The sequence below is a fragment of the Sinohyriopsis cumingii genome, chromosome 15 (genome assembly GCF_028554795.1).
Source record: "Sinohyriopsis cumingii isolate HCF-2022 chromosome 15, ASM2855479v2, whole genome shotgun sequence".
Taxonomy (NCBI): domain Eukaryota; kingdom Metazoa; phylum Mollusca; class Bivalvia; order Unionida; family Unionidae; genus Sinohyriopsis; species Sinohyriopsis cumingii.
Window position 1 is genome coordinate 132,707,816 of NC_142975.1, and position 17,309 is coordinate 132,725,124.

Sequence of the window (17,309 nt, forward strand, 5' to 3'; positions counted from 1 at the left end):
ATTTTAGGAAGACATACCCTCTTGCTGTGTAGACTATTTTTTAGAATGACATACCCTCTTGCTGTGTAGACTATTATTTTAGAATGACATACCCTCTTGCTGTGTAGACTATTATTTTAGAATGACATGCCCTGCTACTGCATAGACTATTATTTTTGAATTACATACCCTCCTGCTCTGTAGACTATTATTTTAGAAAGACATACCATTTTACTGTGTAGACATATTTTAGAATGACATACCCTCCTGCTGTATAGACTGTTGTTTTAGGTAGACATACCATTTTACTGTGTTGACTATTATTTTAGAAAGACATACCATTTTACTGTGTAGACTATTATTTTAGAATGTTGTTGTTGTTGTTGTTGTGGGGTTTAACGCCATTTTTCAGCACACGATAGGCTATACATGGCGGCCAGTATTAATGGTGGAGGAAGAACCCGGAAAACCCCGGAAAGAATCACCGACCCATGAGAAGCTACTGGCAAGCTTTCTCACATGCCCACATTGGCTGAATCTTAGACTCGAACCGCTGCAGACAGAGGTGAGATGGCAGTGATCCATAACGAAGAGCGCTTTAGACCACTTGGCCACTCGGGGCTCCTTATTTTAGAATGACATACCCTCATGCTGTGTAGACTATTATTTTAGAATGACATGCCCTCCTGCTGTATAGACTATTATTTTAGAAAGACATACCCTCCTATTGTGTAGACTATTATTTTAGAATGACATACCATTTTACTGTGTAGACTATTATTTTAGAATGACATACCCTTCTGCTGTGTAAACTATTATTTTAGAATGACATACCCTTCTGCTGTGTAAACTATTATTTTAGAATGACATACCCTTCTGCTGAGTAGACTATTATTTTAGAATGACATACACTGCTACTGTATAGACTATTATTTTAGAATGACATAAACTTCTGCTGTGTAGACTATTATTTCAGAATGACATACACTCCTACTGTATAGACTATTATTTTAGAATGACATACCCTTCTGCTGTGTAAACTATTATTTTAGAATGACATACCCTTCTGCTGTGTAGACTATTATTTTAGAATGACATACGCTGCTACTGTATAGACTATTATTTTAGAATGACATACCCTTCTGCTGTGTAGACTATTATTTCAGAATGACATACACTCCTACTGTATAGACTATTAATTTAGAATGACATACCCTTCTGCTGTGTAGACTATTATTTTAGAATGACATACCCTTCTGCTGAGTAGACTATTATTTTAGAATAACATACGCTCCTACTGTATAGACTATTATTTTAGAATGACATACCCTCCTGCTGTGTAGACTATTATTTTAGAATGACATACCCTTCTGCTGTGTAGACTATTATTTTAGAATGACATATGCTCCTACTGTATAAACTATTATTTTAGAATGACATACCCTTCTGCTGTGTAGACTATTATTTTAGAATGACATACCCTTCTGCTGTGTAGACTATTACTTTAGAATGACATACGCTCCTACTGTATAAACTATTATTTTAGAATGACATACCCTTCTGCTGTGTAGACTATTATTTTAGAATGACATACCCTCCTGCTGTACAGACTATTATTTTAGAATGACATGCCCTTCTGCTGTGTAGACTATTATTTTAGAATGACATACCCTTCTGCTGTGTAGACTATTACTTTAGAATGACATACGCTCCTACTGTATAAACTATTATTTTAGAGTGACATACCCTTCTGCTGTGTAGACTATTATTTTAGAATGACATACGCTCCTACTGTATAGACTATTATTTTAGGATGACATATCCTCCTGCTGTGTAGACTATTATTTTAGAATGACATACCCTCCTGCTGTGTAGACTATTATTTCAGAATGACATACCCTCCTGCTGTGTAGACTATTATTTTATGATGTCATGCCCTCCTGCTGTATAGACTATTATTATATAATGAAATACCCTCCTGCTCTGTAGACTATTCTTTTAGAATGACATACTCTCATGCTGTGTAGACTATTATTTTAGAATAACATACCCTCTTGCTGTGTAGACTATTATTTTATAATAACATACCCTCCTGCTGTATAGACTATTATTTTAGAATGACATGCCATCCTACTGTGTAGACTATTATTTTAGAATGACATATCCTTCTGCTATATAGACTATTATTTTAGAATGACATATCCTCGTGCTGTATAGACCATTATTTTAGGAAGACATACCCTCCTGCTATATAGACTATTATTTTAGGAAGACATACCATCCTACTGTATAGACTATTATTTTAGAATGACATACCCTTCTGCTGTGTAGACTATTATTTTAGAAAGACATACCCTTCTGCTGTGTAGACTATTATTTTAAGAAGACATACCCTTCTGCTGTGTAGACTATTATTTTAGAAAGACATACCCTTCTGCTGAGTAGACTATTATTTTAGGAAGACATACCCTTCTGCTGTGTAGACTATTATTTTAGAAGACATACCCTTCTGCTGTATAGACTATTATTTTAGAATGACATACCATCCTACTGTGTAGACTATTATTTTTGAATGTTACCTGTATATTTAAAAAAATTCTAATCAGAAGGGAAGTGTGCCATAATTTTATGTGATAAAGCCACTCTTCACTTTAGGCAACACAAGCCATCATTAAATACATTTTAAGGCTAAAGAACATATTGGTCTTGGCATTAAAACTAGAATGCAGGAAACACTTTTGTACTGGCTGCCTACAGCCCATAGACATGCAGGAAACACTTTTGTACTGGCTGCCTACAGCCCATAGACATATTTTATGTATTTTAGGATTAAATAGAGACACAAGTCTCTAATGAAAACTGAATCAGCATAATAATAAAGTAGAGACCAACAGTCATGCATACAATTATATATTTATAAAGGATATACAAATTTATCCAGTGCCTTAGTATTAAGGCCATTGGGCATGTCAATAGTATTCAACCGTATGATTCCTTTAACTTTCTTTGCTTAGTCTATTCATCTCTCTGTGTATAAATATTGATTGGCAAGAAAGAAAAATCATGTAAAGAGTGATTATTTGTATTAAAATGTATTGAAACATTTGAAAAGAACTGAGGATCCATACAATTTTTTATATATAAGTGATTATTGATTCTCTTATAAACTTGTTGAAGTGTTTGTCCGACATATTGCATGTTACATTTTTTACAGTATAATCAATACTTTAATTCTATAATAAAACAAAAGGTTTTGAACATAAATTAGATTTACATTCTGATGGCAATGTTACAATAACAATTAATTAAGTCAGTATATTTTCAATTAATATACAAGTCAGAGTTGTCTGTCTTATAGTTCAGTGCAAAGATTTTTTTAAAATATCATCCAGTGACATTTTTAGTTTCCTTCACAAGATCACTGTCTGGTGACCACTGATGACATTCACTGTGGTTATTAAGCTTCATGCTTAACATGCTTTCAATAGTCCTCTGGTCCAGATTTCTCTTTGAATCATGTTGTATCTTGTGAGGAATGGATGGTGCCCTCTCCATAATAGCATTAGAATGTTGTAATGACAGAACAACTATACTCAGCCTGCAAAGAAGTTCTAATTTCAGATTTCCTGTTCCTGGGTTTGTAAGGTTGCTTACTACTCCAATACACATACATGTTATATTTACCTCAGAGGAAATTCCTGTCTTCCTGAGTCTCATCCTCGAAGGCTTCTTCCTCTTCATGGCTCAGATCCAAAATCTACTGGCAGGTTTCACCACTACAAAAAAAGCAAAATAATGCAGATTGAGACTTTAAATAAACGATGAAAAAATATATTGTGTATTTATGCTTTTTTGAATAATTTATCCAAAATTAATTCTCTTGTACTATATTGTTAACTGATGTTTGTATACAGGGACTGACTTAATTTATGTGCATAAAAACTTCAAATACATTAGGTAATGAAATACAAAAGATGCATAATTTTCAAATACACAGTCCTAACTCATGCCCATTACTACATGCCTGCATATGGTTAATTTCTGATATTCAGGCATTCTTAAACTTGTAATATTTCTTAGCCAGTGGTTTCTTATTGGGAGAAAGGATACATTTTGGCATTGTGCCATGAATGAATAACATATGTAAGAGCAGTTTGTAAATGCTCCTCTTGAAACATCTTGAACAGTACAATAACAATTAAACATTACCGGGCCCCCGAGTGGCCGAGTGGTCTGAAGCGCTCTCCATTACGGATCACTGCCATCTCACCTCTGTCTGCGTGAGTTCGAGTCTCGGATTTGGCCAATGCTGGTATGTGAGAAAGCTTGCCAGTAGATTCTCGGTGGTTCTTTCCGGGGTTTTCCTGGGCTCTTCCTCCACCATTAATACTGGCCGCCATAAATAGCCAATCGTGTGCTGAAAAATGGCGTTAAACCCCACAACAACAACAATTAAACATTACCAAAAATTCAAAATATATACTCTCGTGTGTCTGCCAAAGTTATTTATTATTCTCGGTATTCTTATCTCCTCTGCCAAAGCTCTGCTGATTTTTATTGAAGAATCAGAAGACATCATAACCACCTTTTATTCCTTTATTACATGTACTTGTATCACCTTGATTTTGCCGTAATCTACCCAAAATCCAACAATAAGGTAATCAATTAACAGCATGTTGTCAACACATGTCAACTGTTATTTAACAATTCTAATCCTGTTTACTCTGCCACACATCATAACACCAGGACTAGTGGAACATTTCCAGTCCCAGTAGACTGGTTCTGGCTGATTTCACTAATGCGATGATAGAAGATGTAAAAATACCATTTATGTTTTTTTAAATAGTTTTGTCAAAATTTTTCATTTACAGAAGCAGTAGACGACCTTTAAAATGATATTTTGGCCTACCACCAGTACAGTCACATGTATAAATTAAATTCAGCACCGTTAGAAATAGTTCTCAAATTCATTGCAATTTGAACAATTTCTTTTTGCTTTTAAAATACTTTTCTCTTCCTCTCTTAAGTAAAGCAAAGCAGGGAAAGTAATCCAAGATATTGACTACTGAGAATCACTGGTTTGGGATTCCAGCGTTCTTCCCCAATCAAAAATTATGAAAACTAGACTTAACATTCTTTTTATAATTAGAAAGCAATGTGCATAAATGTCAATAGAACAATGTTATAAATTTAGCCAAATGTTAGGGATTAAAATGAATAATTTGTTAACTATGACCAAAAAAGTATAAAAAAGAAATGTTGTTTGAGAAGGTATACCATTGCTGGCAAGCATACATTATAATTAAGGGTCAAAATTTTAATAGCAGCAATAGCTTACCCATGGCTATTGTTTAGCTTTCTTTATCATGCCCCAAAAAATGTACCATCTGTTTCATGTGCATACACCCTCCCTTAGAGTGAAGAATTGTCAGTATGATGCAATTCCTCTTCTAGCTTGTTTGTTCCTGCTACGTTATGTGCAAAACAAGCACAACTAGCTCATCTTTTTCAAGGATGTTGATGTGATCAGACATGTGCCAAACACCAGAGAAAATTCACATGTTGCAGTGTTTTCTAACTGCAACTGCGATCTGGCCTCTTCAATAGTTATATCTAATGGTGTTATTTAACCATTCATTTTTATTCACAAATATTTATGTGGGAATCTTTTTCCACCAGTTTCAGTACCTTGAGGCGCTTGGGGTTACTTTGTGTACACCCACAGTGCCAGATACACTTATCAAAATCAAGAAATAACGACAGCTTGCTCACTAGACACTGCATGTTTCTCAGTTTAGATTGACACCACAGGAACCACATCACATACAGTATCTATACTAGCTGTTTAATTCAACGCATTCAATTCTATTCACATTGTTATTGTATGAATGCATACTTCATTTTCTCAATAAAAATTGTATAAAACACTGAAAACTCTCTTTACAAGGAAATGGAAAAAGACTACATGCTTTACTATATCTATAGAGATCACAGAGGTGTACCATGTACACATTACATACAAATAAGGTGAGTTCTGTGTGACATTAGAAATATTTTAATTTATTTACTGTATTAAGGAATAATGTCAACACATTCTGTGGAAAAATGTGGCCACAAGAAGTCTTCCTGGGACACTCATCCAGACTGTATTAATGTTCCAAATGTACAAGGAAAAATCATTGTACATTTTGTAAATTATAGTTATCTGAAAGCTGGAATCTTGCAGACTCCCATTGCACTTATCAGAGAAAGAGGAAACTTCATTTCCCTTTATCCTCAGAATTTTCTGGCTTCTCTGTTACTGTAAATAAGGGGTCTTCTGACCAGAATTCTCATCCCAGCACATCGCTACATCCAATTAGTGATATGACTGAAAAATTGTTAAAGCTACATAAAAAATCAAAATCACACATCACATCATCTCAAAGTCATCTATAGGACTGACCCCGTGCAAGCTGAGAAGTGGTACTTGAAAGGGTATGAGCTAGTACACTGTGGGAGATCCCACCTCTTGTTGGCCCATGAAGGGAAAAGACAATGGCACTTTTTGTCCAAAATAAAATGGGATATGTGCTCCATGCACATATCTGGAAATAACCCCAGATCAATGAATTTGCAATGCGTTTGAGCTGATGAAGTTAGTGAAGTTACCACAAGCATACCATTTGAGCAAAACTGTTCCCTAAGTGAGATTACAACCATGCTGTGGTATAGAGGTCAGAGTTCAGTCTCCTGAATTTGTCTCAAAAATCTTTCATACCAAAAGTTTCAGCCAGGTAGTACCTATAGCCATGGCAAAACATGTTAACTTCCCCGGTTCAATGACAGCTTCACAAGAATATGATTTCATCATTTCTGCTGAATTTGTAGGAGGGAAAATATTTACTTTTCAAAGCCGTTCCCCCAACATAAGAAGTCTGTTCTTCAGTTGGGTTAACAGGAAGCTGTCTCACATACCTTTGGGAACTGAAGATAGCCTCCAGGGTAAGGGATGTATCTTCCTCCACCTCTTACATATTTTCCTGATGTATTATGATTAGGTCATGTATTGAAGAAAGCATTTTGTTAGTAAAATATGTTTCTTCAGTAATACTTACCCAACCATGTTACATCCTAGGGGCTTAAACTACATAACACAAACAGGTAAAACCCAACATGGATTCTATATTCCATGGGTAGGTGGTTCTACCTAGTGATTTTTTTTTCCCTGGGTTATACTGGCTGCCATGTGAAACCTATAATGGTGAAAAATGGTATTAAACCTACAAAACCACAAACTGCTTTCTAACTTAACAGCTGTTTAAAAATGAATGGCTAGCTTCTTTTAATTTTGTACAGTTAGTTGACTTGTTGCATTTGAGGCCTTACCCACAAGGTGAAGCTCACAGGTAAATATTTGTTTTGGTTTTTTTTGTTTAAATTTCTTCTGCCTTGTATCATAAAAACTGTTTGAGGTAGGGGATAAACCATGGTACATTTATGCTTATCAGTTTGATGGCATTTCAAGTATCACGGTAGCTGTTTGAGGTAGAGGATAAACCATGGTACATTTTTGCTTATCAGTTTGATGGCATTTCAAGTATCACGGTAACTGTTTGAGGTAGGGGATAAACCATGGTACATTTATGCTTATCAGTTTGATGGCATTTCAGGTATCACGGTAACTGTTTGAGGTAGGGGATAAACCATGGTACATTTATGCTTATCAGTTTGATGGCATTTCAAGTATCACGGTAAATGTTTTAATTTGAAAGCCAAGATCAGTGATAAAAAATTTAAATCCTTTTTTGTACTTTTCCACTAATCCCCTTTATGGCACAGCTTTAAAACTTTATTAATTTCCATGACTGCTTTACAAGTTAGAGTGTCTAAAAGGTCATATTATTGTGAAATCTTGTGACTTCTCCATGGTGGACAAAATTTTACTGAATTTGCTTGTTTTGCCTATTTTCAGAGTGCAGGATTGATTGTTTTGTCAGATGCAGAGATTTATGAAGATACGTTACCTTTTGAGATGGAACATAGAGTGGGCAAGTAAAATTAGGTGTTACAGTAGTTATTTCAAGGCTATATTTAATTGCTTAAGATTTATTTTTATTTGACTTTAAACAACGCATCATGTGTATTGTGCTTCAAAAGATGTCACATGACCTGGCTGAATTTAGTTAGACTTCCAGTTACATATTCATTAAGGTTCAGCTGGACTTTAAATTATGTCTCAGAATTGTATTGCAAGATCGATACAGATGGGCTTTAAGCTTTATTATAGATACTAGTAGATGTACAAATGAACTAATTGAAGAGGAGTCCTATATGGTATTTCTTTGTCCCATCTATGATGATTTGTGACACAAACTTATACCCAGTCAATATGTCATGCATCCAGATTATGAGAAATTTTATTTATTGCTACAGACAAAAATCCCACATATTATTTGTAGTCCTGGAATTGATGTGCAGTGAATTTATTTGAAGAGAATCTTTGAATTAAAAAGAGAATTATAATTGTGGTGTAAGGATATAGAACTAGCTTCCTTGTAATGTCACCTTTTATTGTATATTTCATAACAATATTATTTCACATTTTTTGTATATTTCATAATGAAGAGATCTTAATTAATCTGTGAATGAGGAGATGCCGTAAAACAGCGTATTTAAACACCAAAAAAATATACAGGCTTCAAATATATTAAAATTTAGTTTTCTACATGAATTGTGCAGATTGTCAGTGACTGAACTTGTGACCTTTTTTATTTTATGTGTCATGCCACCTACACAGACTCTGTTACACTCTACAGTAAATGATTTGACATTTTAGGGAACAAATCTTAATTAAGTATATTATTCACGATATTTCAGTAGGGAATTTAACTTGCATCATAATTGTGATTAAAGTGATTGAGAAATCAGGGATAGATGAGTGTTGATTGCAAACTGAAATTAAGTGACAGTCAAAATTTGGGTGCAGTGTCAGTTTACCGACTTGGACTTTTATTATCTCAAGTTCTCCGCCATCTGCAGTTACCAAACTTTGTGGATGGCATCCTGTCAATTTTAGGGTCAAGATGTCAATGTCACAATGATTGAAATAATATACAGTGTGAGTGTTATGTATTTGAAGCACATGCATAATTTGAGATTCGCTTAAATTGAGATCATTTTCTCAGTATAAATTCAGTATGTTTAAATATGGGGGTGCTTCTGCAAAGTAGATTAAAATAAAAAAAATTATAAAAGTTTTCATAAAAAGCATAGGGAAATGAACTTAAAACATGAAATTATGAATTTTAATCAATAGAACATATGTACATGTAATTAAAAAACAAAAGCTGCATTGAACAGTAGTGTTCATCAAGCCACGTTGCCAACATCCTTTCCATCCTGTCCATTATGTTGGGGTGAGTATGGCAACTTTTCTGGTTTGAAAAGGGAGTTTCCAGCTTTCAGACTTGCTTTTATTTTTTCCACACTGTCAGATCTCTACATGTACTTTCACTAAGGTTCAAAGCCTGCTTTGTCATGGCCATACTCTGACGAGCTTCATACCTTTTCACTACTTCAAGTTTAACCTCTAAAGACATAACCTTCCTTGTTCTCTTCGGACTGTCACTTGCTTGTCTTTTAGATGCCATCACTGACAACGTTCCAGAATTGTGACAAACAATTTGAACATGTACATCGTACGCAGCACTGAGGCCGCAATAAACAGAATGGTAGGGGTGTAAGAGCTGGACATTGTGGGTAATGTTTGCCTGGGACAGTGGCACAGTCTATATGTATGACTGAGTTATCTTAGTAGTAATGATCTTTTTCGCATTTTTCCCAATTTCGCGTTACTTTGAATTAGCATAAATTGAGATCGCATAAATTGAGATCACACTGTAAATGGTTTATGAAGAGTATAATTCGTTCTACATCACTTGCCTGGAACAAGCTGTGTGGGTGGCTTGCACTTGGGGTAGGGAAGAACTTCTGTTTTGGTGTCAAAGATAAAGGGTGAAGATGACTGTGGCTGAAAGAAGAAAAATGGTTTATGCACAATAACATTAGTGATACATCACAGACATGGACCAAATTTAATGGCTGGCTTGCACGTATGGTAAGGAGGAAGCATATTGAATTTGGAATCAAAAGATCAGAGGTCACTGACTTAAAGGGGGAAAAATGGTTTCAGTGCAGAATTTCTTTCCAAGTCATGTACCTTCATCAAAATATGTGAATGTTGCATTTGGTAAGATAGAGGCTTGGTTTCTGGGTGGTGGGGGTGTCAGAGGTCAAGATCACTGTGACTGAAATAAGAAAAATAAAATGATAATTGTGTAATAAATTTAGTTCTAGACCATGTACTTTGCTAAAGTTTGTGGCAGGCTTGCACTTTAGGTTTGGAAGAGTCCAACTGATTTTAGGGTGAAAAGGTCATAGGTCAAGGTCACATACAAAAAAGAAAAAAGTTACTGCACAAAATTTTGATTTCTCAATGTTGTACCATGGATGACATGCATGTTTGGTAAGAAACAAAATGTTGATTTGTGGGTCACATACATGATTTTACTTTGTTTTAAAGCGGGATTCCGCTTTTCTCCTGATTTGAATAAGATTTTTCCTGTTATAGTCCATTTTTTTATATCATCTTCAATCTGGTTTTTTAAAAACAGTGTTTTCTTTCGCATTCCACAATGACCCTTGTAAATTATTTGTTCCATATATTAGTTAGCACATGACTCTCGTAAATAGCATTCTGATTGGTCAAAGGTTTAAATTCATCTAATGAATCTTCATGTAATGGAAACTGATGGCAATGGAAAGAAGAAGAATGCTTGCCAAACATGGTGTCCCGAGTTGTTGAGAGAGATCATGACATGAAAAGTTTAGATAAAGGTTTAAAAAATGAATGGAACTGTGTATGACTGGAGCAAAAAGTTGAAGGAACTTTAGTTGGTCAGTTTATAAGAAAACTGATTGCTAGAGGACTGGCATTTTGTGACCTCTGCAAGAAAGATCTGAATTACGGTAATCACAGTTGGAAGAGTTCGGAACAGCACCTGCAAAAGAAGCTGCATACGGAGAAATTGAAGCTCAGAAGGCATCTGGAACAAGTGCAGTTAGTTACTATAAGAAAGATTTCATGCATGAGAGAACATATTATATTGTTACAGGTTAGACTCCTAATTTTCTTTTTATTAAACCCCTGTGGCCAATACAAGCACCAGTTTGAAAGGAAAAAGGCTCTCACTGAGGAGGAAAAGAAATGATTGCACATTGAGCCCAAAAAGTCAGTGGTGACAAAAAGGAAGGCTAAAGAAATCTTTGCCAAAGCCACAAAAAGCGCTCAACTGGCATTTCAACAGGTTGTGTCCATTGGAGAAATAGACAAGTGAATGTATGGGATTATTTCTATATAGTTGATGTATTTGGTGTTTATTGTACAGATTTGTTATGAAAAGAGAGAAGTATAATATGTTTGTGGCAAAAATTGACAAATTATTGTGACTTAATTATGATGTGAACACTGACATGAACATGAAATAACTTCAGCATCAATAGTATTGTAGAACAAATTCATGTGACATTAAATATTGTGATGTGATGTGATTTGGATTTTTACGTAGCTTTAAAAAAATTCATTCATATCGCTACAATGTCTGCAGTGTGGCAGTTTATAGTGATGTCTAGCACTGGGGCATCATGCTGCAGACGTGTAGCAAGATGTCCCACCCAGTCACATTATTCTGACACTGGGCCAACCAGTCCTACCACTAACCTCTTAATGCTGAACGCCTAGCGAGGCAGCTGTTAGTACCATTTTTGTAAGTCTTTGGTATGACTCAGCCGGGGATAGAACCCATGACCTCCTGCATCCAAGGCAGATGCTCTAACCACTAGGCCACTGTAGCGGTCAATAAATATTGTGAAATTATTGAAGTAAAGTTGAACATTTTTGGTAAGTTTATTAGTTTTTTAAATGATTATTTTGTTTTGTTTTATGATCATAAGTTGCACCAGGAGCAGTTTTTTATGAGTGTAAAATGAGTTTTTGGCCAGGGGCCTTTGGCCCTGTGGACCCCAAAACCCTTATTAAAATTTTTCAGCTTTTTTTTATGAAAGACCAAAATCATGTCTGGGGTCAAAAGGTCAAAGATCATAGTCTCAATGACTGAAAAGAATAAAGTATATTTTTGATTCGTAACTATAGTTCTAGACCATTTTTCTTGACTGAATTTGTGGAAGGCTTGTAGTTAAAGTATAGAAGAAAAATGTTGATTTTGGATCAGTAGTCAAAATCATTTTGACTCATGAAAAATGGATTTTGCAGTATAAAATATATTCTAGAATAAGTTCATTATAAGACTTTGTGGGTGGCTTGCAGTTGGGTAATAAAGAGACCTGATGATTCTGGGGTCAAAAGGGTAAAGGTCATGCTAAGTCCAATAAGAAAATAATGGCTTCTGCACATTACATGCAATTCAAGATTGCATACCTTGACCAAAGATCAAGGTCTTGGAGACACATTGGTCAATAATCTCCAAAATTAGGCATACCCAATTAGTGCCTACTACTGTATATGGATTATTAAACAGTTCAGATAAACAGACATGAGCTTTGTATAAATCTGATCCCCAATCTACAGTTACAGTGGACAGAATTTCTGTTTATAGATATTGTCTGGGATGTGGCAGCATCTGCACCGGATGGTATAGCAGAGGAAAAAGCACCTCAAGCAGATGGAAGTGTTCAAAACAAATCACCTTCAACTCCATCACCACAAGCTACTATCACTGTTCGAAAGAATTTTCCAGAAACTTGGATATGGGATATGGGAAGAGCTGAGTAAGTATACTGTGTACTTGTATGAGTATAGATTTTCATATATATATATTCATACACACAGAGTGACCCCGCTTTAACATGGTAGTTGGGGGTCCATAGAACCTGACCATGTTATAGACCAAACTGTGTTATAACCAACCAAGTCAGTTTGATGAAGAAAATGATGCATTTACCTAAAATATAGCATGGGGGAAAGTAATAAAAGCGGGTGCAAAAAGTATGTGTTTTTGATCAAATGAAGACAAACTAGTCTGAAAAACACTTGTATATTGACATCTTACATGTGTGTAGTACAATCCATAGTCAGTTAATTACTGATAAATCCATGAATTTGAGTATAGATCACATATGATAAACTTCATATATGACTCATTTCCTGTTTGAATACACAAATAACACTTAAGTTTTTACAAAAATGGTAGTCCTCGTTTTGATCTATATCCAATTGTCACTTGACAATTCTCTGCAGTTATTGCAGGTAGCACATGACTATTGCTGTTTACATGCTACATATACATGCACTTTAATTGGCCTAGATTTGGATCAGCTGGTGACAGTATAACCTTGCCGAGGCTATCCAGGGGATGAGGCTGTTGATAGGGAAATGATAGCTGGAACAAATAAAAAAGTTTAACAAACAGCTTTACAAGATACCGCATCTTCAGTTAACTTGACAAACATATATCTATGGTTTGAAAAGATTGAAAATTTTATTTGCGTTTTATGCCGCCGTTGGTAGTGACCATAAGCATTATTCTTTCCTGCAAAAATGAAGCTTATTATCAAACATTTTTACAATTAATCATGGAGTCTGGATGTTTTTTGGGTTTTTTTACATCAAACATGATCCAGATTTTTTTATAGCTATGCACAAGCATCATGGGGATAATTCGGATATGCTTTGGGAATTCCGAAATAATGTTAAGTTGAAGTATCCTTCTTTAATGAAAGGAATAAAAATATTTTGATTTTGAAGAAAGCATTTAGATAGCTTCATTTCATTCAAGATTCTTATGATCCTGTTAACTGATTTCGGTATTCCCAGCTTCCATCCCATTCCAGCCAACTGAAATATAGGCCAACGGAACTTGAAAACACGTCCATTTGTTTGTGTGGGAATTTGAATTTATTAGGAAAAAGACATCAGTGTAAGTAAAGCCTGACTAAAACATTATAACTTTAATTTGTAGAAAAGTGCCAGTATGGGATGCCAAGTGTGTGAGATATTCCAGAAAATTTGACTTAACATTCCGATGTTAATTGACATTGGAACATGTGATACAGCACTGTTTTTGGCCAGAAAGACCTCGATGCCCAAAAAATAAATATTAGGTTGAGGTTTTGCATTGTAGGACTATGGGTTTATGGGGGGAAAATATGCAATAATGAGACCATGATAAATGCAAAGAAGTTAATATTAAACCATGAAAATTTGTTTTTCAAAATACCTTGCACATATCCTTTTTTACTTTTATTACTAGCGACACTTTCATTTTTAAGTTGCTCCACACCTGGATCATGAAATGCTTAAAGATGAGTTTGAGGATTATTGTATGCTGCCTGATGAGTGTGTGCCTATATTAACGGACGATGGCCGGAAAAGGAGTTTTTGTAGCTACTGGCTGAATATTATCAGCAAGAGAATTAGTACGGGTGGCATCTGCTTCCCAAATCTGAAATAAGTTATTCAGCAACTACTTACCTTGCCTAACAACTATGCAGACTCTGAGAGATCTTTTTCTATGATGAAAAAAATACATACATATTGTAGGAAGTCCCTGAATGCAGACACACTAACATCATTTTTACAGTGTAAAATAAACATTGACACATGCTGCATAGATTTTAAACCCCTGATTACATTTTGAAAAGTGCAAAGGGTACCTGTGTTGCATATAATAATGTGTGTGTTACAACACACTCAGAATCAAAAGAATGAAATAAAATAAAGTTTCAGAGATGTAAATAATTATGTAAATGTGTGTAAAATTTGTTCATTTATGGCATTTGTTGTTTTAAAACTGTTGATCTTAAATAATGTATCAATATATTTTTTCATGTGAGTTTTTATGGTCTTTGTAAGGTTTTTATTTGTCTGGCATATGGGTTTTTATCATAAGGGGTTGACTGCTATGCAGATGTCACATTGTTCTTAATTTGGGGTACAACTTCAGTTATGCCAGTGGATCATAGGCTTGTGAAGAAGGTTCACTCGTATCATAGGCTTGTGAAGAGGGTTCACTCGTATCATAGGCTTATGAAGAGGGTTCACTTGGGCTCTATCCTTGGACCTCTGTTATTCATTCTATTTATCAACGATTTACCTCTTAAGATTGGTACTTCAGTTTCTTCCTACATGCAGATTATACTACACTGTCTGAGATGGGTAAAACCAAAACGGTACTTGAAAATAACTTACAAGATGCTCTCAACAGACTTCAGATATGATGCAAAGAAAGCAGATTGATCATAAATACATAAAAAAAATGAAATCCCTACTAGTTACAACACAACAGAAATGAGCATGGCTAGATAGCGACAAATTCAAGGTTCTATTTGACAGTGTGAGCCTTAATATGACCTCTCAAGATATAATTCTTGGTGTATTCTTAGATAACAATCTTGCTTGGTCTATTCACATTAAACATATTTCAAGAAAGGTTAATTCTTATCTTTGGCTACTGAGGAAAGTCAAAACATACATTCCTCTTCAGTATAGGATCATCTTTTATAGAAGTTATATTCAGCCATATCAGGACAATTTTAATGTAATTTGGGGTAATACCTCTAATTCAAGCATAACAACACTTTTAAGACTCCAAAAGAGGGCTTGCCATTTAATTCTAGATCAAAGTATAGACAATTTTCAGGATGCAATGAATAATATAAAGATTTTAACAATACATGAAAGAATATTTCTTAGAAAGGCCAAATCGATGCATAAAGTATTCAGAAAAGCCATTCCTGTCTATCTAAGCAATATCTTTCACCAAAGAGATGCTGATGGTACTCCAAATTTGAGGTCCATAAGAAGTAAAAATGACATTATACCAAGGCCAGAAGGAATTGTTTAAAAAAAATTTCAATATACTGGTCCACTGGTATGGAACAACATTCCCAGTGACATAAGGCAGGCTCCCAGCATTTCATCTTTTCACAATCAATGTCTTAAATGGATGAAATCTTTAGAAAATTGAACAGTTCTAGTACAAAAAATACCACCTGCTTTTCTATAATTTTGCATCATTTTCTCAGATGCATTTTTCAATGCAGGATGATATTTTATGTTTTATACATGTTTGTGTTTTCGCTGATGCCTGTGCATGTGTGGCTTGATACTTTGAATTTTAAAATTACTTAATTTATTTAGTGTCAAGCCAGATTCTTCACATCATGTTGTATATACTGTATATATTGTACATAACAGATAGAAGGCCTCAGGGTAGATTAGTTCTGTAATTAATTGAGTTACCTTCTCTAAAAAAAGAAGTCTTTATTATTATTATTATCCAGTCAACTTCATAACTGGTAGAGTCAAGCAGGTAAACATGTTTGATAACTAGTAATTATAGCAATTGTAGAATTGAGTTAGTATACCAACTGTGATCAGCTTGATAACCTGTAAATTGTGAAGATCCGCTTGAAAACTAGTCATTCTAGCATGCTTAGTGGTATTAGTTGACACACTCAAGATCTGCTATCAACTTGATAATTGGTAGAGTCAAGCAGGAAGACCCACTTGAAAACTAGTAATGAAAATAAATGAGTGAATGGAAGCATGTCAGTATCCAGACAAGTTAATTAGTGGGAAGACCCACCTGATACAGTTTACTGAAACACAGCTGAGGCAAGTATATGAAGCCACAGAATAGCCAATTTTCACCTGTAAGTGATATGCAACCAATGTCAGAATCCATATCAGAGTGCACATAGACACAATTTTACAAGATCAGGTGTCTTTAGAAAACAAATGCTATTAAAAACTAGATAATTGATCTACTGCTACAATACAATATGCATGAGGCTTAATGGATGAGCACATACAGGATTCATACAAATAGTAGTATACAGGATTCATACAAATAGTAGTATACAGGATTGATACAAAGTGTAATATACAGGATTTATACAAACAGTAAGATACAGGATTCATACAAATAGTAGTATACAGGAGTCATGCAAATAGTTGTATACAGGAGTCATACAAATATTAGTATACAGGATTCATACAAATAGTAGTATACAGGATTCATACAAATAGTAGTATACAGGAGTCATACAAATATTAGTATACAGGAGTCATACAAAGTGTAATATAACAATATTTTAAAGAGTAGTTGTACTGAATTAAACAAAATCATACAAAAGATTATTTCTGTAGACATTGGCTAAAAAACATTTTAAAAGCCTGGAATGAGTCAGCTTATTTTATATAGGGTGGTATGGAATTCCATAGTTCAATGGCTCCAAAAAAAACAAACTGTTCTTATAAAATGATTGAT

At 34.7% G+C, this 17,309-nt stretch overlaps 1 protein-coding gene across 2 annotated transcripts in view; it reads left to right on the forward strand.

Moving 5' to 3' along the window:
- LOC149782797 (CD109 antigen-like) overlaps window positions 1-17,309 on the forward strand; it is a 642,407-nt gene that overhangs the window by 546,567 nt on the left and 78,531 nt on the right. For both annotated transcript variants that reach the window (XM_089934311.1, XM_089934312.1), the window contains exons 20-21: window positions 7,934-8,009; window positions 12,636-12,807. In XM_089934311.1, coding sequence (XP_089790437.1) covers window positions 7,934-8,009; window positions 12,636-12,807 — 248 coding nt within the window. The remainder of the gene's footprint in view (window positions 1-7,933; window positions 8,010-12,635; window positions 12,808-17,309) is intronic.